Consider the following 22,186-nt stretch of genomic DNA (forward strand, 5'->3'; position numbering starts at 1 on the left):
CATCACCAATGGGTAACAGTTGTGTGGAGAATAAAATCACAGGTTATTTTCCTTTCTAACAAGACTGGAGTGCGGGTCTTACACATGGGAGGCCCCGAGTCTCACAGCCAGCACTGCATGCTCCCAGAGCACCACTGAAGACAACCCTGCCACCTCCCGATCACTGCCAGCACGCCCCAGGTTGCAATGACACCCCCAGCCCAAGCACTGAACCACCAGATCCACAGAGCCCCAGTGACTATCCCCACGACTCCCGAGCACTGTGGGAGAAGGCTCCTAACATGATCTATCATATCCAAGTACACTGCCTGCAAACAATGCAGGTATGTAAATGAACACACAGGCAGATGTCAATAAATCTACTCTTCACTACCTGGAGGCTAAAGGTAGGAGCTGAGGGGCTGGAGCGATAGCACAGAGGGTAGGGTGTTTGCCTTGCACGCAGCTGACCGGGTTCAGTTCCCAGCATCCCATAGGGTCCCCTGAGCACCGCCAGGGGTGATTCCTGAGTGCAGAGCCAGGAGTAACCCCTGTGCGCTGCTGAGTGTGACCCAAAAACCAAAAATAAAATAAAATAAAATAAAGGTAGGATTTGAGTGACAGGCTAGGATAGGAGAGGGTTGGGTCTGCCGTATGTTCCTGCCATGGGGTAGACCTCACAGCCCTCGAAGCACAGACTTCCATGTGGACCCTTCCCTGTCAATCCACCGATCTCAGTTCTCCACAAAACTTCCTTTGAACTTCGTGTTTTCCCCAAGACATACAGGCGCCCTTTTAACTTCTGCTCACCATTTCCATGTGGCTCTCTGCCAGCTCAGTAAGCTTGAACTGCAAAATACCGGCGGATATTTTTATACTCAACCGAAAAAACATCTTGTGCTATGTATAATTAATGATACAAAGGACAAAAAGGAAAAGAGGGGACTCCACATAACAGTGTCCTTTGTACTCAAGTACAGTCACCCATGAGCATTGATCCATACCAATAATATCCAGTGACCCTTGTAATATATTTCTCTTTTTTTTTTTTGGCTTTTTTTGGGTCACACCTGGCACTGCACAGGGGTTACTCCTGGCTCATGCACTCAGGAATTAACTCCTGGCGTGCTCAGGGGACCATATGGGATGCTGGGAATCGAACCTGGGTCAGTCACATGCAAGGCAAACACCCTACCTGCTGTGCTATCACTCCGGCCCTGCAATATATTTCTGATTGAAATAAATGTACAGCCTGTGATCTCAGAATATAGCAATCCAGCTAAAATATTTGGCAATAGTGAAATTATTTATTTTTTAAAGAGCAAAAGGCAACAGAGTTCTGGCTCAAGTTTATAACTTACAAATAACTTTCTCTCTTCCTGTTTTTGTTTTTGGGCCACACCCGACAGTGCCCAGCACTTGCTCCTGGCTCTGCACTCACAGATCACTTCTGGCATGCTCAGGGGATCATATGGAATGTGACAGATTGAACCCAGGTCTGTTGGGGTCAAGCCAAACGCCCAATCAGCTGTAATAGCATTCCCGCCCCATCCTTCCTAATTTTTTTTTTTTTTTTTGCTTTTTTGTGTCACACCTGGCGTTGCACAGGGGTTACTCCTGGCTCTGCACTCAGGAATTACTCCTGGCGGTGCTCAGGAGACTATATGGGATGCTGGGAATCGAACCTGGGTCGGCCACATGCAAGGCAAATGCCCTACCGGCTGTGCTATCGCTCCAGCCCCCATCCTTCCTAATTTTTGTGTTAACATCTGTAAACCACAGTACTGACATTTAAGCATCCTTCCTAATAGCAAAAATAGTTGGATAATTAATTATCATTTAATTTTTAATTTAGAATGCAATTTCTGTAATATATTTCTATTTCTCACTTTTATTCCATGGGGAGCTTGCCAAGTTCTGCCTTGCGGGCGAGATACTCTCGGCAGCACTGGGCTCTCCAAGAGGGGTGGAGAAATCGAACCCGGGTCAGCCGCGTGCAAGGCAAACGCCTTACCGCTGTGCTATCACCTCAGCAAGCTCCCCATGGCGTATTCGATATGCCAAAAACAGTAACAACAAGTCTCACAATGGAGGCATTACTGGTGCCCGCTCGAGCAAATCGATGAGCAACGGGATGACAGTGACAGTGACTTTTATTACAACTGATTTGGGGTTATTCTGGCCTTTTACTTGCTTAAGTAGGTAAAATTACTGGCACAAAAGTATACATAATATGATTAAAAAAAAAATTCTCAGATATACACCAGTCCCCAGCTGGGACCCAGTGTGATCTTGGGAGGGGACAGGCCAAGTTCCCGCCCTGCCGAAGCCCGCAGCCACACACACCCCCGGCTGGACCCCACCACCTCACGACTGAACTCCGGAGAGACACTAACCTGCCAGAAATGTTAACACTCAGGTTTATTTTTGGTTGAAAACTCTGGACCTTCTCGGATTCCGGGTGGGAGACTTTCACCCACGTTGCACTGATGCCACCACGCAAGCTTACAGCCCAGATAAACAGTCTGGGTTTTCTGGAGTGCGTGTCACATTCACAGTCACGCAACATCTTCAAACTCTACAATACTCACATCCCTGTAGGAGCACAACAGACTGGACGGGAATGTAACGTAGAGGCCAGTTAAGCTTGAGCAACATGATACTTTCCATGTTGATCCACTTATGTGCAAATTTCATGACTTCATCTTTTCTAATAGCGCGTAGTATTCCACTGTGTAGATGTACCAAAGTTTCTTTAACCAGTCATCTGTTTTTGGGCACTCTGGTTTTTTCCAGATTTTTAGCCCTTTAATATTTTCTTAAGGGCAGTCTGGTGGCAAAATTCTCTTTTCCCTCAGCTCAGAATACATTTATGACACTCTTTTTCTGAGTGTCATAATATTTTTACATGGAGAATTCTGACTCAATTTAATTTTTATTTGAGTGTTTAATTTTGCTGTTTCATCAGAGCTTTTGAAGAGAAATTCATAGCTTGAATCACTTTAAGTATTAGAACTGTGTAATACTGATCATAGGATCCCAGGTTTAACTATTTTCCCAGTCTCTATTTTACCATTCTTTTCCTTTATTTTATTTTTAATGTAGGAGCACTGCTTTTTCAGCCATTGATTAAGCTGATTGAATTGGGCATGAACTCCACATTACTTTTTTTTTTTTAATTGAATCACCATGAGATGCAGTTACAAAGCTTTCATGTTCAAGATTCAGGTACAATGATCGAACACCCACCCCTCCACCAGTGCACACTTTCCACCACCAGTGTCCCCAGTACATCTTCTCCCCCTCCCCCATCCCAGTCCTCACCCTGCCTCCATGGCAGGCAATTTCCCCAATACTCTCTCTCTACTTTTGGGCATTATGTTTTGCTCAAATTTTCCCACCATTATTCAAGCCTGCCTGCCAGGGGCACATGCTAGTTCATTTATTGTCCACTGCTCATTTTGAATATCTTGGGTGCTGCAGCCACGTGCTTCTGGGATCTTAGACTGCAAATGGTTGGGTTCCGGAGACATTTCTGTAGGGCACTAATCCATTTTGGGATTCAATTGGGCATCTCTGGACCAGGGCTACTGGTGCGCTAAGATGGTGCCACGAGGCACATTGTGGGTTTGACAGTCAGGCCGACAAGCAGGCAGGGACCAGGGAGGGACATCCCAGCACCTCTGCCACCACGCAGCATGGACATTTAGTCCTGGAACCCACATACCTGGGCCTTGCTTCTGGAAGCTATAGGTCACAGGATTCTATCTGGAATAGGTCAGTCGGGAGACTGCACCTGCTCCATCTGGGGTGCCCGGGTAAAACTAGTTCGGTATGGGGCCCAGAGAGATCTCCCATTCTGTAATATCTTCCAGGACTCACTGCTGTGTCTCTGGATTTTGATCTCTTTCGAGATTTGTTTATGGGTCTTGGAAGCAAGGCCAGTAATAGAGCTTAAATGTTGGCACTGGAGTTGGTTCATGGGGGTGACTGACAGTGCTTCCATGTGTATTGGGAAGTGGGGGGAGGTAGCCCACCTCAACTCCGTGAAAGCCTGGGGATTTCAGTCACAAAACAGAATGTTCAGCAGATTATACCTTAGTGAGTATAATCCCGCCCCCCTCCCGCCTCTGATTTACCCCAGTCTGTTCAGCCATGCATGGGTCCAAGGTTAACTGTGGCTTTTGATCTCTTTTGAGATTTATCTACAGGTCTCTGAAATAAGGCCAATAAATGAGCTTATATAGCTGAGTCGGAGGTGGTTTGTGGGCATGGCTCCCACATGCCTAACTTTTTGGTCATTTAAGTTACAGGTGAACTTGGCCCCAAGTTGTTGGGATCAGGCCAAAGGCACAGAGGCAATTTTGGGGTGTCAGAAAGCCTGAAGGCACCATCAGGCTGCGGATGCACTCGCCCCACAGGTACAGGTTAACTGTTGGTGGCATAATAACCTCTATTTTACCATTCTTAAGATTACATCATTCCTAACAATCCATCTTCAAGTTCACTGACTCTTCTCACTGTTTTTTCCTTTTTGTTATTTAGCTCATGCAGCAACTTTTTCTTTTTAATTTTAGAAATTAAAAAGAAAAAGTTGCTGGATGAACTAAATTACAAATTATATTAAAATCATATTATAAAGTTTACTAATTCTATTTTATTCAATTTTAGAGCTTCTATTTCTTTATTGGGATAATTTTCAAAAACATTTATCTTCTCTCGTGGGTTAAAATGATTATCAAGCGTGCTCTAAAAGCTTTCATTACAAATAATTATACCATCGGGGCCGGAGCGATAGCACAGCGGGTAGGGCATTTGCCTTGCACGCGGCCGACCCGGGTTCGATCCCTGGCATCCCATATGGTCCCCCAAGCACCGCCAGGAGTGATTCCTGAGTGCAAAGCCAGGAGTAACCCCTGAGCATCGCTGGGTGTGACCCAAAAAGCAAAAAAAAAAAAAAAAAAAAAAAAACAAATAATTATACCATCTTAAACATCTTATCGAGTCTCTTATAGAGACATCTTATAGCCTAGTTCTTCCTCTCGGAAAACTTGGCAAGCTACCAAGAGCTTCCTGCCCACACGGGAGCCTGGCAAGCTCCCCATGGCGTATTCATATGCCAAATGCAGTAACAATGATGGGTCTCATTCCCCTGACCCTGAAAGAGTCTTTAGTGCAGCCCTGTTGAGAAGGACGAGTAAAGAGAGGCTGCTAAATCTCAGGACCAGGATGAATGGAGACGTTCTGGGCCTGCTCGAGCAAATCGACAATCAACAGAATGACAGTGACAGTGATACACCATCTAGACCATCTCGGGACTGGCACCTGTTGACTATCTTCTGACAGTCAGTCATATTTCTCTTCCTTTATTGGAAGTTAGAGGAAGCTTCCAAGCAGTACCCAGGGATACTTGGTCATTTCAAACCTAGGGTCTGAGTCTATGAGGTAGCATGGGCCCTTTGGTACTGGGGAACTCCAGGGCCACCCGACTGGTGCTGGGAGCCATCAGGGGCACCCTCAGCAGTGCTCAGAAGGGCCATTCCCTCAGTATCACAGCAAGGCATACCTCTGATTGATGATCCATCTCCCTGATCCCAATTATTCATAATTTTTGTGTTCATCGATTGTTTTGGACACATTTTGAATATGATTTTGTGTATTCTGGGCGGGCTGGAGCGATAGCACAGTGGGTAGGGCATTTGCCTTGCTCCTGGCCAACCCGGGTTCAATTCCTCCATTCTTCTCAGAGAGCCCGGCAAGCTGCCAAGAGTATCCCGCCCACACAGCAGAGCCTGGCAAGCTCCCCGTGGCATATTCAATATGCCAAAAACAGTAACCACAAGTCTCAAGATGGAGAAATTACTGGTGCCCGCTCAAGCAGATCGATGAGCAACGGGACGACAGTGCTACAGTGCTACAGTGATTCTGGGCACAGTTAAGGTCCTTGAAATTTTGGGCTCAGCTTTTAAAGTTGTGTATGGCTGTTTGTAGCTCAGGTTAACTTCAGCAACATAACTGCTGATTAGCCTTGGTTGTAAGGCAAGGTGGGATGAGCGGGGGAGCATAGATTGATCTCTGAGAATAAAACGCATGTAAAAAGAAATGTGCCTGTGGCCAGAGAGATAGTACAGCAGGTAGGACACATCCTTTGCACACGACAAACCCGCCTTGAATCCCTGGCACCTCATATGGGCCCCAAGCCCAATAGAAATGATCCCTGAATGCAGAGCCAGGAAATCCTTGAGCATCGCCAGGTATGGCCCAAAATACAAACCAAAAATGTAACTATCCATGTACTGACAGCCATCGTTACCTCTTGCTTGGACCTCCAATCTAGTCAACATGTGACTGGAGAGACATGAAAACTCACATCATCTTGAAGGGAAAACACCCAAATTACTAAATAAGACAATCACAGTCTCTGAAAGTTTCATTTATGAGTATATGGTCATCCTAAATTTAGTTTTTAAGTATCTTCATGAAGAACTTATTTTATAGTTTTCCAGACAAGATAAATGGCTCCAGGACTTTATCATCCCGAAGATATCCAGATTTCACTTAAAAAAATTATTTTATTTTGTTTTGGGACCACACCCAGCAGTGCCCAGGGATTACTCCTGGCTATGCGCTCGGGAATTAGCCCTGGTGGTGCTCAGAGGACCAAATGGGATGCTCCCTACCAAGCCCTGAAACACTATTTTTAAACATACTGGGTCTGGAGAGATATAGTACAGCGGGTGGGGTCAGTGTTCAGGCCTTGCCTTGCACATGGCTGATCCATGTTCAATTCCCCAGAATCCCACATGGTCCACAGAGCTGCCAGGAGTGATCCCTGAGTGAAGAGCCAGGAGCAAGCTCTGAAGACAGCTGGATGTAACTCTAAAACCAAATAAATAATCAATAAAAGAAAATTCTCTTACAATACATTTTATTTATTTATTTATTCATTTTTTATTTTATTTATTTATTTTTTTGCTTTTTAGGTCACACCCAGCGATGCTCAGGGGTGACTCCTGGCTCTGCACTCAGGAATCACTCCTAGCGGTGTTGGGGGACCATATGGGATGCTGGGAATCGAACTCAGGTCAGCTGTATGCAAGGCAAAAGCCCTACCCGCTGTGCTATTGTTTCAGCCCCCCTCTTACAATACATTTTAAATGATCACACAGCGGAACTTAAAACTAATGTATTAAGAAAACTGTTTTGTTTTTTCAATGTGATAAATACATACTTACTCTGAATAGTATTTCTTCATTCCATTTTGGATTCAAAGTCTGAAATATAATAAATATTAGCTTAATGAATATTTTTACATTTTGTAATATAAGATAAAACAAAGTAAATAAATTTTTTTGAATATTGCTAAGTCTAACCTTTTTCATAGTTTTCGTTTGCACACCTGTAAAAATTCCATTCATTGGATCATACAATGTCACTCTCACATAAGGATCACTGTTAAAATAAAGCAAAATTAAGTAAATTTAACTATTTCTTATCTCAAACTCAGACTAATTAAACTGCAAAAGTCACAGAATTTTTCTTGTTAACAATATCTACAACAATTTCCATACTTAAAAGTAAGAGCAGGAGTAAAATCCTATAATTTTTGTGTCTTGTTTAAAAGTGATACCATGTTAGTAAAAAAGAATCAGAAATAACCTTTTCATCACAATTTAATGATGTCTGATCATTCTAGATTTTGAACTTTTATTTGCTTTTTTATTGTCTTAAAATCAAGACTGCTAATTCAATGATACTCAAGATTAGCTTTGTAAGACTCCAGATTGACCCAAGTTATCTCATGGATACAAACTCTTTACAAAATAAAAGTTCTTATAGTTCAAATTATGTGCTACGCAATCCTCTACAAAAAAGATAGGAAGAAGAAAAATCTTAGGATATTTAGTTTACATAGCAAAAGAAATTGTACACTTGACTTCTCCATGATAAAATTTTCCTTTTTCCCAGCATCCCAGGTAGACACCAATCTCCATCAGAAATCCCCTCCTCCTTCTTCTGTACAATCTCATCTCTTCCTTTCATTGATCACTGTGTCCTGTTGTTCACAGATTTGCTCGAGCGGGCACCAGTAACGTCTCCATTGTGAGATTTGTTGTTACTGTTTTTGGCATATCGAATACATCACCGGTAGCTTGCCAGGCTCTGCCGTGCGGGCAGGATACTCTCGGTAGCTTGCCGGGCTCTCCGAGAGGGACAGAGGAATCGAACCCGGTTCGGCCACGTGCAAGGCAAACGCCCTACCCGCTGTGCTATCTCAACAATCAGACTCAGACTAATTTCAAGAAATCAAAAACCTCAGTGGGCGAGACTCCCTGTGTCCAAACATGAGCCCCGGCTGGGGTTTGCTGCTTTGTTCCTCCCCCCTGACGTCAGGCGCTGTTCCAGGTGTTGGGGATTGAACCCAGGCCAACCACGAGGTGCAAACGCCCTGCCCACTGCTCTATAGCTCTGGCCACATCCCCGTGACATCGTCTAACCACTGCTCTAAGGCGTATCTTTGCATGGATAAAACAAAGCAAGCAAAATACTAAATTCATCTCACAAACTTTATTTGGAACTGCAACCATTTGGAAATATTATTAGATCTCATACAACAATTTGTTAGTAGTCATAATCCATTTCTCATCCAGCCAAAGCTCAGGGAAAAACACAAGTAAAATGTTTTAAAAATGACAGCTCAACTTAAGTTCACTTACCTAGATCCCAAGATATCCTTCTTGGCAAGTCCTATTCCAGCTATAACTTTCACCCTTACAATCCGAGAATTCTCCTAAAATGTAAAAATTTACAGTTTATTTTCATATATTTTCTCCATGACACGCACTTAAAAATATGTGTATATATCAAACAAAGTAATCCAGATACTTTAATCCAGATATTTAGTTGGTGGAATCATTTTTCAAAACTTAATTCCATTTGGGGCTGGAGTGATAGCACAGCGGGTAGGGCATTTGCCTTGCACACGGCCGACCCGGGTTTGATTCCCAGCATCCCATATGGTCCCCTGAGCACCACCAGGGGTAATTCCTGAGTGCAGAGCCAGGAGTGACCCCTGTGCATTGCCAGGTGTGACCCAAAAAGCAAAAAAAAATAATAATTAATTCCGTTTGGCATTTGGGCTGGAGAGATAATGCAGCAGGTAGGGCACATGGTCAAACAGGATTCAATCCCTGGCACCCTAAACAGTTCCCCAAGGTCCCACAAGGAGTGATCCCTAAGTGAAGAGGTGGCAGTAAGCTCTCAGCACCAGTAGGCGGAGCCAAGAGAAAACCTTTTTAAAAAGACATACGAGAAAATGAAAGTATTATTTATGGTAGACCTGATTATCTACAAAGAAAGGGAAAAATAATAGCTTAAAATTATTGCAGGCTCTTATAAGGGGATGGACCTGGAGAGTATCGTGCTAAGTGAAATTAGTCAGAAAGAGAAGGACAGACAGAGAAGGACTGTGCTCATCTGTGGAATATTAAGTAGCATAATATGAGACTAACACCTAAGGACAACAGAGATAAGGGCCAGGAGGATCACACCACGGTTTGGGAATCGACCCCATGTGCTGGGGGAAAAGGCAGTTGGGACCGAGAAGGAACCAGTAATTTAATGATGATTGGAGGGATCGCCCAGAATGGGAGACACGTGCTGAAAGTAGACCAAGGACCAAATACCATGACCTCTTAGTATCTGCATTGCAAATCATAATGCCCAAAATGAGAGAGAGAGAGAGAGAGAGAGAGAGAGAGAGAGAGAGAGAGAGAGAGAGAGTAAGAAGGATAGAAGGATTGTACCAGTCACAGAGGCAGGGAGTGGGTAGGGTGGGGGTGGCGGGCGGAACACTGGGAACAAGGATGGTGGGAAATGTGCACTGGTGGAGGGATGGGTGCTCGAGCACTGTTTGACTGAAACGCAATCATTCAAATTTGTAACTGTATTTCACGGTGATCCAGTAAAACTTCTTTAAAAGATAATTAAATTAAATTATGGCAGGCTCAATGGTCTGGCATGTGCAATGCATGATCAGTATGGAAACCCAGGTTCAATCCCAAGAATGGTCCCGCAAGTATACTATCAGACACAACCCCTGAACACAGAGCTGAGAGCAAGCCCCAAGCACTACCAGGTGTGACCCAAGGCCCTCGCCCCAAAAATTACACTAAGAATTTATTGCTACCAGGAAAATCTACAGCTGAAATATTAGAACCAATATGGATGTACTTATTATCATATGTATAATGCAAAATCAAGCTCATAATTATTTATAATCATTTTTAAAGGCACTATTTTTAAAATCCCATTCCACACATTATATGCCAAGTAAAACTATAACGCATTGACACTGTTACATTAAATACCAAATGTCTTATAAATTATTCTTATAAGGTTTTGTATAGTGTCTTTCGTTGAGGACTAAATATTGAAGTGTTTGGGAGACAAACGATGATTAAAGCCTAGAACTTTCTCTCTCTCTCTCTTTTTTGTTTTTTGTTTTTTGGGTCACACCCCACGATGCTGCACTCAGGAATTAATCCTGGCAGGGTGCTCAGGGACTATATGGGATGCTGGGGATTGAACCCAGGTCAGCCGCATGCAAGGCGAACACCCTACCTGCTGTACTATCACCCCACTCCCCTAGAAGTTTCTCTTAAGTTCATCATCATCATCATCATCATCATAATCATCATCAACCCATTGATTGTCAAATTTCTCGAGTGGTCTCAGTAACGTCTCCATTCGTCCTAGCCCTGAGATTTTAGCAGCCTCTCTTTACTTCTCTTTCCCAATGATGCCGCATTGGAGGCTCTTTCAAAGTCAGGGAAATGAGACCCAGCATTGTTCCTGGGTCTCTTAAGTAAGTAAATAAAAATTTGGTTTATGTGTGTGTGTGTGCAAAGGAAGGGAACAAGTAATAGATTATCAACTGTTGCTCTGACAGGTACTCATTATAATATCCTACAGATCTGAAATTGTTAAAACTTAAAAGATGGATAAGAAAATATTATAAAACAGTACATATTAAGAACTCAAAAGTAAAGCTCTTAGAGAAGTAACAATGACAATGTGAAAATACTTTAGAGGCAACTGGAGAGATAATACAAGAGGTAAGGTGTTTGCCTTGCATGCAGCTGACTCAGTTTCCATACTTCGAATATGGCCCCCTGAGTACTGCCAGGAGTGACCCCTGAGCACAAAGGGGAGGTAAATCCCAGTACAACCATTGCTATTGTGTTTTCTTTGTAGCCCCAACCACAAAGGAAAAAAAAAAACCCAAACCAGCCTTACATATAAAATTATGTTAAATTACTGACAACATCAAGAAGAGCTAAGTGACGTCATTCACATTTATAGATGGAAATATTTTAATATTATCATCTGCTTTGCAATCTATAAACTCAACATAGTTCCACTCCCTCCTTTACTCCTTCATGGATTTTAACAAATCATTCTTTCTGTAGGGACTGATTAAAATGACTGCATGTTGTTTACTTCGATAAATCAATAGATCTAGAGAAAGCTTTCAACAAGACTAACGATCATCCACGATTTAAAACTCTCAATGAAGAGAGAGGGAGAGAGACAGAGAGACAGAGAAGAAAAGTGCTGCAACAGAGACAGGCAGGGGTGAGGGGACAAGAGGGAAACTGCGGACACTGCCGGTGGGAAATGTACACTGGTGAAGGAATGGGCCCTGAAATGTTGTATGACTGAAACCATAAGCGGAAAAACTTTGTAACTGTGTATCTCACAGAGATTCAATTAAAAAGGGGGGGGGGCAAAAACAAAAACTCTCAATGAAACAAACAGAAAAAAAGTATCAGTCTGGAGCCATAGCACAGTGGGTAGGGCATTTGCCTTGCACATGCCGACCCAGGTTCAAAACAACTTAGACTGGAAATTCTTATCACAGCAATTAGGCAAATAAATAAATAAGGGGTATTTAAAACAGAAATAAAGTTAGACATTCACTTTGCAAAGGTCATAAAAATAAAGACCCCAGGGGGCTGGAGCAATAGCACAGGGGTAGGGCATTTGCCTTGCACACGGCCGACCCAGGTTCGATTCCCGGCATCCCATATGGTCCCCCGAGCACCGCCAGAAGTAACTCCTGAGTGCAGAGCCAGGAGTAACCCTTGAACATTGCTGGGTGTGACCCAAAAAACAAGAATAAATAAATAAATAAATAAATAAATAAATAAATAAATAAAAATAAAGACCCTAGAGATTACCAAAATAGTGTTAGAAATCAAACATGATGGTTACTCAGTGCCTGTATTGCAAATCATAACACCAGAGAGAGAGGGGGGGGGGGAATGTGCCTGCCATAGAGGCAGGAGTGGGAAGGGGTGGGGGGTGGCGGGAGGGATACTGGGAACACTGGCAGTGGAGAATGGGCACTGGTGGAGTGATGGATACTTGAACACTGTATGACTGAAACATAATCACAGAAGTTTATGTCTGTATAAAAATAATATATTAATTTTAAAAAAGTATGCATTGTATCACTATCACTGTCATCCGATTGATCATCAATTTGCTTGAGTGGGTGCCAGTAACGTCTCCATTCATCCTAGCCTTACGATTTTAGCAGCCTCTCTTTACTTGCTCTTCCCAGCGGTGCTGCATTGGAGGCTCTTCCAGGGTCAGGGGAATGAGACCCATCATTGTTACTGTATTTGGCATATCGAATACACCACGAGGAGCTTGCCAGGCTCTGCCGTGCGGGCAGGATGCTATCGGTACCTTGCCAGGTTCTCTGAGAGGGAAAACTAGGCTATAAGAGGTCGCTTCCAGGAGCGTTGTTTTATAGTCTCTGGATCTTGGCCGTTGATAGGATCACATGCCACTGGGGGCAGTTTGTGGGTATGGCTGCCAAACTACTGGAAAATGCGGGATCTGGGTGGAGGAGGCCCAGGCCCGATAACAAGCACTACAAAATAAAATTATTTAAGTACTGCTTTGGGGGCAGGCTTTGTGAGTCAGGATGAAAACCTTCGAAATATGGTGATGGGAAGGTGTTATAGTGGTGGGATGGGTGTTGGAATAGTAAAAGTGATAAATTCTTGTGAAAAACTTTTAAAAAATAAATCAAAATTCCTTAGCTTGGGGTCAGAGAGGTACAATGGGTAGGACACTAGCCTTGCATGCAGCCCACTCAGATTCAATTCCAGGCACCATATAAGATCACCTGAGTCCCACCATCTTTCAGAAGAAAGTCCCACAAAGTCCGCAAAATACAGACATCTGCGTTCTGTGTGTGGGATGTCTACTGCCAAACTGGCAATGCAGACGCTTTCGTCTCTGTTTCCTTCCTCTTTTTCCTTGTTTAAGTCAAGTTTCACATGTCAGAAACAGAAATCGCTTTTTTTTTTCTTTTTGGGTCACACCCAGCAATGCACAGGGGTTACTCCTGGCTCTGCACTCAGGAATTACCCCTGGCCATACTCAAGGGACCATATGGGATGCTGGGATTCAAACCCTGGTTGGCCGAGTGCAAGGGAAACGCCCTACCCGCTGTGCTATCGCTCCAGCCCAGAAATCGCTTTTTAGAAGACTAAATTCATGGAATTAAGTGCTTACAAAATAGTCAGAAAAGCCAATGAGGCCAAAGGTAGCACACAAAACCCCCTCAAAACTAGTCCCCCCAAGAAGCTGTTAAGCTGTCACTGTCATCAGAGAACCAAGGAACCAGGAATCTACCAAGTCTGTCCCATTTAAGAATACAAGAAACTGGGGCTGGAGCAATGGCACAGTGGGGAGGGTGTTTGCCTTGCACACGGCCGACCGGGTTTCAACTCCCAGCATCCCATATGGTCCCCAGAGCACCGCCAGGAGTGATTCCTGAGTGCATGAGCCAGGAGTAACCCCTGTGCATCGCCGGGTGTGACCCAAAAAACAAAAAATAAAAATAATAATACAAGAAACTGCATTCTAGAAAGCCTTGGCAACCACTTCTGCAACTTCCTATCAGCACCCACAAAAGCAGCCAGCACTCCTGCGGGTAACTCCAAGAGAACCAAGGGAACACAAGGTCAGGCTCTGTATTTCATCTCCTTCCCACATCTCAAGTAAGTGCCACTCCTGTGGGCACAACCTATTTTACAACCAGTTTACAACCCGCATGCTCCACACAGGGGCCTCAGAAACAGGTTTTGCTCCCCAGCACCGGCGCCCGAGGAAGCTGGGGACTCGTGGTTAGGAAGGACGCTGATAACTGAGCCACGGCATCAACCCTGCTCTCGCCAAAGGTGAGTGAGACTCACCCCCCACTCGCAAGCTTAAGAAACTGGCAAGACAGTTTGGGTATACATTATATTACATGAATTCTTCGCTTCATTAGGCTTTTGATAGAAAACTGCGCGTGAAGCCATGACCTTCTCCTACTAAACGGAAACGTAAAAGACGAGGAAAGGGGGCTGGAGCGATAGCACAGCGGGTGGGGGGTTTGCCTTGCACATGGCCGACCCAGGTTCGATTCCCAGCATCCCACAGGGTCCCCTGAGCACCGCCAGGAGGAATTCCTGAGTGCAGAGCCAGGAGTCAGCCCTGAGCATCGCTGGGTGTGACCCAAAAAGAAAAAAAAAAAGACGAGGAAAATTTAATCCACAACAGGAAAATTCAATCCTCAAGTTTTTTTGAGAGACGCAGTGGTGCTCCGGGGACCCTATGGTGCCAGAGATCAGAACCCAGAGCTCCCGCATACAAAGCACGTGTTCTAGTTTCACATACAAAGCACATCTCCCACTTCTGTGACCCAAACTCTGCGTATGCAGATCATATGGTATGAGTGTGTGGCTTTTCATTACATGAGAACTAAAGTTTTCTCATGATTTTCTATCCAACCATCAGTTTCTTCAATTTTCTCCTTGTTCGGCTGCGAATGAAAAACCAGAATCATCTCTGATTGTTTTTTTTTTTCGTTTTTTTATTTTTTTCCCCCTCTGGATCAGAAAAAAAAAAAAAAAAACGGCCTTACTCTTAATCAACAGCAGAGGGCTGCCTATTCCCAGTCTGTGTGTTTCAGAAAAAAACCTATGACACATTTATGGAGGATGGGGAGTGAGGGTCTAAGTCCCTTTTGGTATTTATTACAGCACTGTAGCACTGTTGTCCAATTGTTCATCGATTTGCTCGAGCGGGCACCAGTAACGTCTCCATTGTGAGACTTGTTGTGACTGTTTTTGGCATATCGAATATGCCACGGGGAACTTGCCAGGCTCTGCTGTGCGGGCGGGATACTCCTGGTAACTTGCTGGGCTCCCGGAGAGGGATGGAGGAATCGAACCCAGGTTGGCCTCGTGCAAGGCAAACGCCCTACCCACTGTGCTATCGCTCCAGTCCATAAACAGTTAACACTATTATAAATGTGACCCAAATTACAATAATTAAAACTAAAATAAAATAATTAATATGGGGGGAGGTGAGAAATTGCTGCTAGCTAGGTCCATCTGCTAGATATTTAGGCTTCTTCTTTTGGTATTATAGACCAGAAAAAAAAAAAAAAGGAGGAATTCTAGTAATTGCAACTGTGCCAGGAAGCTTCTCAGCAGACCTCTCAAAAACAGGCAAGCACTCCTCACTCCCTAGATCCTGAGCGTTAGCCAGCACAGGGCAGGGCGGCCGACATGCACACTGCATGGCTAACCCTGGTGATGAAGGAAGAGGAGGGAGCCCACACTTCATACCAGGTCTCTGTCTCCCTATCTTACACCTCCTCCTCAGTGCGGCTGAAATAAACACGAGAAGCATGAAGAGACTTGAATCATGAACCAAAAAGCGGACAGACCCCCCCTCTCCCCTCAGCCCCATCTTGAAAATAGAAACTGGGAAGCCAGGAAACTGCCCAGAATTACATAAGGCTCCTTCATCAAGCTCAGTGGGGGAGTGGGAGGGAGGAGAGGGGGGAGGAAAGGGAGGAGGAAAGGGAGGAGGAGGGGCCCAGGTCCAATTCCTCCCCCAACTCAGCCCAGAGCCAGGATAGCGCCGCCAGGCGTGTCCCAAAGAGAAAATTTTAAAAGTGCAGGGGCTGGAGCAATAGCACAGCGGGGAGGGCATTTGCCTTGCACGTGGCCAACCCAGGTTCGATTCCCAGCATCCCATACGGTCCCCCGAGCACCGCCAGGAGTAATTCCTGAGTGCAGAGCCAGGAGGAACCCCTGAGCATTGCCAGGTGTGACCCAGAAAGAAAAAAAAAAAGGGAGCTTCAGGCCTCTGCCACAGATGCTCACTGATGACCCACTAACTGTCACCGCATCACCAGTGGTTGGATTTCACTGGAAACGGCAGAGATGTGGAAAGGGGCTAAGTGTAAAGACAGATATAGGACCAAGAGTGGGTGTTGGCAGCCACTGTGCTTGGCGACCATCTTGGATCAGCCAGCTCAGCCCTCGGAGCCCTGATGAGCAGCACCCACCTCTCAGAAAGAGCAACAGCAGGACCAAGAGAGAACCCAGAGCCAGCCTGTTGGGCAGCCAGCTTGAGGGTATCTGCGGCGGACAACTGCCCTCCTGATGAGGCCGTTACCCTCACGGACAGGACAGAGCATCCTTCCCTCGGATTTGTTCATTATAGAGCACGAGGGGGGCCGGGCCTGGAATATTAACATTTAGGTGTGTGTGGCGGGGGTAAAGGACTCTTGCCTCTCAGGTGGCCCCAGGACCCTGCTGCTGGCAGTTCCGCACACGGACCAAGAATGCGACGCTGCTTGGGTCTTGCCGTACCGGGGATGCCCGAGCTACCCCGGCACTGGCTTGGTCCCGAGGAACCATCAGACTGCCAGTATTTGTCCCCACCACTTTGCTTCCCTTCTGAGGGCAAGAAGCTCTTCAACTCTCGCTGCATCACCTCATCATTCTCAATGACGCCCAGCCAAAACTGCCCACATGGGCCAGAGAGATAGTCCAGGGGGTCAGGCGCTTGCCTTACATACGGCCTACCAGAGTGGGGTCCTGGGCACCCCAACTAGTCCCCCAAGCACCGGGGAGAATGATCCCTGAGTACAGAGCCAGGTGTACACCTTGAGCACTGCTGGGTAGCACTGCAGTGCACTGTCGTCCCGTTGCTCATCGATTTGCTCGAGCGGGCACCAGGAATGTCTCCATGGTGAGACCTATTGTGACTGTTTTGGGCATATCGAATACGCCACGGGGAGCTTGCCAGGCTCTGCCGTGCGGTCGGAATACTCTCCATCTCGGTAGCTTGCCGGGCTCTCCGAGAGGGACGGAGGAATCTAACCCGGTCGGCCGCGTGCGAGGCAGACGCCCTACCCACTGTGCTATCGCTCCAGTCCTTGCTGGGTATGGGTTAAAAAAAAAAAGCAGGAAGGAAGGGAGGAAGGGAAGGAGGGACGGAGGGCGGGAAAGGAGAAGGGGAGAAGCTTGCTGACACCAAGTTACTGAGAGAATGCACCCCTGCGACACGCAGAAAATACCAGCAGCTTAAATACATGGTGGATGGGCTGGGTTTCCAGTGGAGATTCGATTTACTAACAGGTTCCTAAGGCAGCCTCGGCAGTCAAGAACGCTTTTTATATAATTCCCCTCAACAAACCAGCCACCTACTGGTTTCTCTCTCTCTTTCTTTCTCTCTCTCTCCTCCCCCCTCTCCTTCTCCTCTCTCTCTCTGTCAATTTTTTGGGGGGCAGGTCCCATCCTGGTCTGCTCAGGGGTTACTGCCCCAGATGGAACCCTGAGTATTGAGCCAGGCTCCTTAGCCCCTGGACAGCCTCTCAAGTCCCCTCCTCCCTCCACCCCCGTATCTTTTGGGGGGAGCACATCTGACAATGCTCAGGGATCACTCCTGCTGAAGCTCGGGAGCCTTGCTGGGGATGGAACCTGGCCACCCGCCGGAACACCTCATCCCAGCCCTGGACTAGGCCTTTTCTTCTCGCATCCAACCCCCCGACCCCCGTCTGAGCCCACCAGCAAGAACAGCGATCAATCACATTTCCCTTCAAACCGCAGCACTTCCCAGAGAGCACTTTCGGGGGAAGCCGCGAAAGCACGTGCGTCCTTCTCAACCCTCAGCGATATTTGCAAATTGCAAATTCAGGATATCACCGAATTTGCAAAGTGAACAGCTCCGGGAAGTTCCAGTATTTCGCTTTAAAAAAAAAAAGAAAGAAAAAAAAAACCCTCCCAGTAAATGCCCCGAAACGGCAGGCGCGGCCCCCGCGCCGGACACTTGTTGCTTTCGGGTCTCTCCTCCCGCGCGGGGCGATGCCAAAGGGGAGGAGAAGGAACTCGGGCTGCAGAACGCGGGACATCAGAGCGCCTGAACGTCCCACGTGCAAGCTCAGGTCCCGGCCGGTTCCGTGCCCCGGCGGCGCTGCCCACTCGGGGACCCCCACGGCCCCCACGAGCCCGCGGGTGGGCGGGAAGAAGCGGCGCGCGCGCCCCCGCGGTGCCACCCCCGGGGCTCGCCCGCCGCGATCCGCGTCCCCGCGCCGTGCAGCGGGGCCGCGCCCCCCACCCCACCCCACCCTGCACCCCCCCCGTTTCTCCGGGGCGCCGCCCGGGCCCCGCGGCCCCCGCGCACCTCGTCCTCCGGGAGCCCGAGCACCTCCAGCGCGCCCGTGGCCATGTCCGCGCCCGCTCCGGCGACCCGGCCCCGCCGGCCCCCGCCCAGGCTGTGCGCCCAGACGCGCGGCGGCGGCGGGGAGGAGGCCGGGCGGCGGGAGGAAGCGGGGGCGGCGCTCCCGCCCGCGGCCGCAGGGCCCGGCCCCGCCGCTGGGCTCGGGCAGCGCCCGGGAACGGGCCGGCGGCGCCTCGGCCCGCGCTGGGGGCGCGCGGCGGGGGCGCGCGCGGCGGGGCCCGGCGGGGGTGCGCGTGGCAGGGGCGGGCGGGGGCGCGCGGCGGGGCCCGGCGGGGGGGCGAGGGGGGTTCCTTCGCGGTAGGGGCCCGGGGCAGGAGCGCATGCGTGTTGAGGCCGGCTCGGAGGCGCGCGCCACGGGGGCGCGCCCACCTTCCCGCACCGGGAACTAGGGCACCCCGGGGCGGGCTCTGGCCGGCCTTTGGGAAGCCGAGCCCCGGCCCCTGCCCTGCCCTGCCCCGAGAACCTGGCTGCGGGGTTCTCAACGCTGCAGCCCCACCGCAAGCCAAAATATCAGAGCTCGGGGCTGGAGCGATAGCATAGGGCATTTGCCTTGCACGTGGCCGACGCGGGTTCGATCCCCAGCATCCCATATGGTACCCCCGAGCACCGCCAGGGGTTATTCCTGAGTGCATGAACCAGGAGGAACCCCTGTGCATCGCCGGGTGTGACCCAAAAAGAATATACATATATATGTGTATATATCAGAGCACCTTGCAGTCACTTAGACATTTGGTTCCAATAGAGGCTGGACCTTAGAACCTGGGTGAAGGCCCAGCAGGGGGGTTGCAGCGAACCGGGGCATCCGCGGCGGTGGCGGGCAGGCAGCCTTAGATCTAGGATCCGAACTTCTCTCCCGATGATTTGTAAGCCGTGCCCATCATAAGCCTACATAGGAAATATGTCCTTGTTCGTCTTTCAAGTACCCCAGAACCCCTGAACCCCTGTACCCCTTGGAAATAGGAAGCAGGAAAAATAGACGATGCGCCTGGACCTGAATTTGATAGCGAAAACACCCGCCTGGCAAGCTCAGAACGAGAAGGTTGATGTCTCGTGCTACTGGATGCACCCCGCACCGTCCTGGAAAGCTTTGGCGTCAGGAAAATCCAGACTTGCAAGCCCCGAAATTTTCCAATTCGCACCGCAGCTGGAAAGATAATGCAAGCCCTAGACCATAGAGAGTGTGAGCCTAGCCACTCAATGTACCGGTGCCACACCAAGTGGGCGCGGGCACAACCGCTGGTACTGCAGCCACAAAAGCATCAATTAGAGGGAAGGGATGGGGGAATGAACAGGAGTTCCTGTTTATGGAATCGTGATGGGCTATTATAGCCATGACTGATGGGTGTTGTAGTTCCATAATTACAAGACCCACACCAAAGATTTCTCCATAAAAGAAAATCACTGTATCATGCCATCCCATTGTTTGTCGATTTACTCTAGCAGGCATCAGTAACGTCTCTTTTACACTCAGCCCTGAGATTTTAGCAGCCTCTTCTTACTCGTCTTTCCCAACAATTGTAGGCTCTTTCAGGGTTAGGGGAATGAGACCTATTACTGTTTTTGGCATATCTAATACGCCACGGGTAGCTTGCCAGGCTCTGCCGTGCAGGTGGGATACTCTAGGTAGCTTGCTGGGCTCTCTGAGAGGTATGTGTATATCTGTTACTGTAATTTGGATATGAATATACCACAGGGAGCTTGCCAGGCTTTTCCAAGTGGGCAGTAGACTCTCAGTAGCTTGTCAGGTTCTCCAAGAGGGAGAACCAGGCTATTAGATGTCGTGCAGCCACTTTAAGGCCACGTGCTTCCGGGAGCTTGGTCTTATAGTCTCTGGATCTTGGCCATTGATAGGATTACACGGCGCCTGGGCCAGTTTCTGGGTGTGACTGACTGCCTAGCTACTGGAAAATGGGGGATCTGGGTGGAAGAGGCCCAGATAGCCCAGATCTATAAGACCAAGCTCCCGGAAGAGAGCAATAAAAGAAAATAGAAGAAAAAAATTTTAGTGCTCATAAACACTAAAAGAATTCATCTTTTTCCTACAGGTTCAGAAATTTACTAAAGTCTAGATTCAGGATTTCATTAAATTTTCTTTGCAGATCCCAGAAGAAGCAGTCTTAAGTGCTGAAAAGTGGCAACACCAAGATCTGCTAAGCATATTTAAAGTATAACAAAATCCTACATATCAAGGTAGCCCCTTCTGTTTCTTTGATATGAGAGGGGTGGAGCCAGACTGATAGAATAGTGAGTAGGTTGCTTGCCTTGCACACGGCCAGTCTGGGTTTGATCCTGCCCACCCCATATGATCTCCTGAGCCCACTGAGGGTAGGTAATCCCTGAGCACAGAGTCAGAAGTAAGATGTGAGCACCACAGGTGTGGCCCCCAAACAAAGAACAACAAGGTAGATATAATCATTATTATATTAGACAGATTTTTAGATTAAGAGATAACAAAATATAGGGAAGGACATTATACAAAATTAAGGGCTTAATATGACAAGCTATTACACATTAATATATCGAACAAAATATAACATAAAATTGGGGCCGGAGCGATAGCACAGCGGGTAGGGCGTTTGCCTTGCACGCGGCCGACCCGGGTTCGATCCCCGGCATCCCATATGGTCCCCCAAGCACCGCCAGGAGTAGTTCCTGAGTGCAAAGCCAGGAGTAACCCCTGAGCATCGCTGGGTGTGACCCAAAAAGAAAATATATATATATATATAACATAAAATTTTGTTAATATGACAAAAGTTATACTGAAAGCAATAAATAACCCAGTCACAATCATATATGGATCAAGTAGGAAAATAGGAAACACTAGCCCTAAATGACAGACTAGACCAGAGCGGCTGAACAGACATTTACGAGACGTTTCACCTCAAAGTACTTTGAATTTGCGTTTTTCTCGAATGCACATGGGAAAATTACAGGACAGACCAAATGCTGGGAAACATAGCAATTGTCCATAAGCTTATGAAAATTTAATTCATCCCATGTATTTTTCCAAATTACAACTATATAAAATTCGAAACCAGCCACAAAAGAAAAAATCAGACAAACCCTCATACATGGGGAGACTAAACAATGTGCTTCACAATAACTGCTGGATTGGCAAGAAAATTAAAGAAGAGATTTAAAAATACCTAGAGACAAGGAACATAAGCACACATGTTTCAACCTGAAAACCTACAGGATGAAGAAAACATGATATGAAGAGTGACGCTGATAACAATATAGGGCTTCATCGAGAAATGAGAAAAATATTAAATAAACAATTGAGCCAACATAATTAAATAAATGTAACTAAAAGTAACTGGGGGGAAAAAAGAGCAAAGCCAAGAGTTAGTAGAAGAAAGGAAATAGAGTGAAAATAAAAAAAAAAAACAGGATCAAACAACAAAAGACCAATGAAACCAAGGGGTATTTTTGTTTTGAGGGCTTTGTTTCCTTGTTTTTTTGTGTTTTGTTTTGTTTTGGGTTTTTTATTTGGGGGTAGGGGCCTTCACAAGGTTTTAGCTAGGAACAAGAAAAATCACTGTATCACTGTATCACTGCCATCCTGTTGATCACAGAACAAGACACTCCATGCACATTGATG

The 22,186-nt window shown here is 47.0% G+C and overlaps 1 protein-coding gene across 1 annotated transcript in view; it reads right to left on the minus strand.

Moving 5' to 3' along the window:
• NEDD4 (NEDD4 E3 ubiquitin protein ligase) overlaps positions 1-18,654 on the minus strand; it is a 135,681-nt gene extending 117,027 nt beyond the window's left edge. The window contains exons 1-4 of the mRNA XM_055128166.1: positions 18,529-18,654; positions 8,697-8,770; positions 7,353-7,431; positions 7,215-7,253 (exon numbers count right to left, since the gene is read on the minus strand). Of these exons, the coding sequence (XP_054984141.1) occupies positions 7,215-7,253; positions 7,353-7,431; positions 8,697-8,770; positions 18,529-18,573 (237 nt within the window). The 5' untranslated portion in view covers positions 18,574-18,654. The remainder of the gene's footprint in view (positions 1-7,214; positions 7,254-7,352; positions 7,432-8,696; positions 8,771-18,528) is intronic.
• Between the last annotated feature and the right edge of the window lie 3,532 nt (positions 18,655-22,186).

Source organism: Sorex araneus, chromosome 2, assembly GCF_027595985.1.
Source record: "Sorex araneus isolate mSorAra2 chromosome 2, mSorAra2.pri, whole genome shotgun sequence".
NCBI lineage: Eukaryota > Metazoa > Chordata > Mammalia > Eulipotyphla > Soricidae > Sorex > Sorex araneus.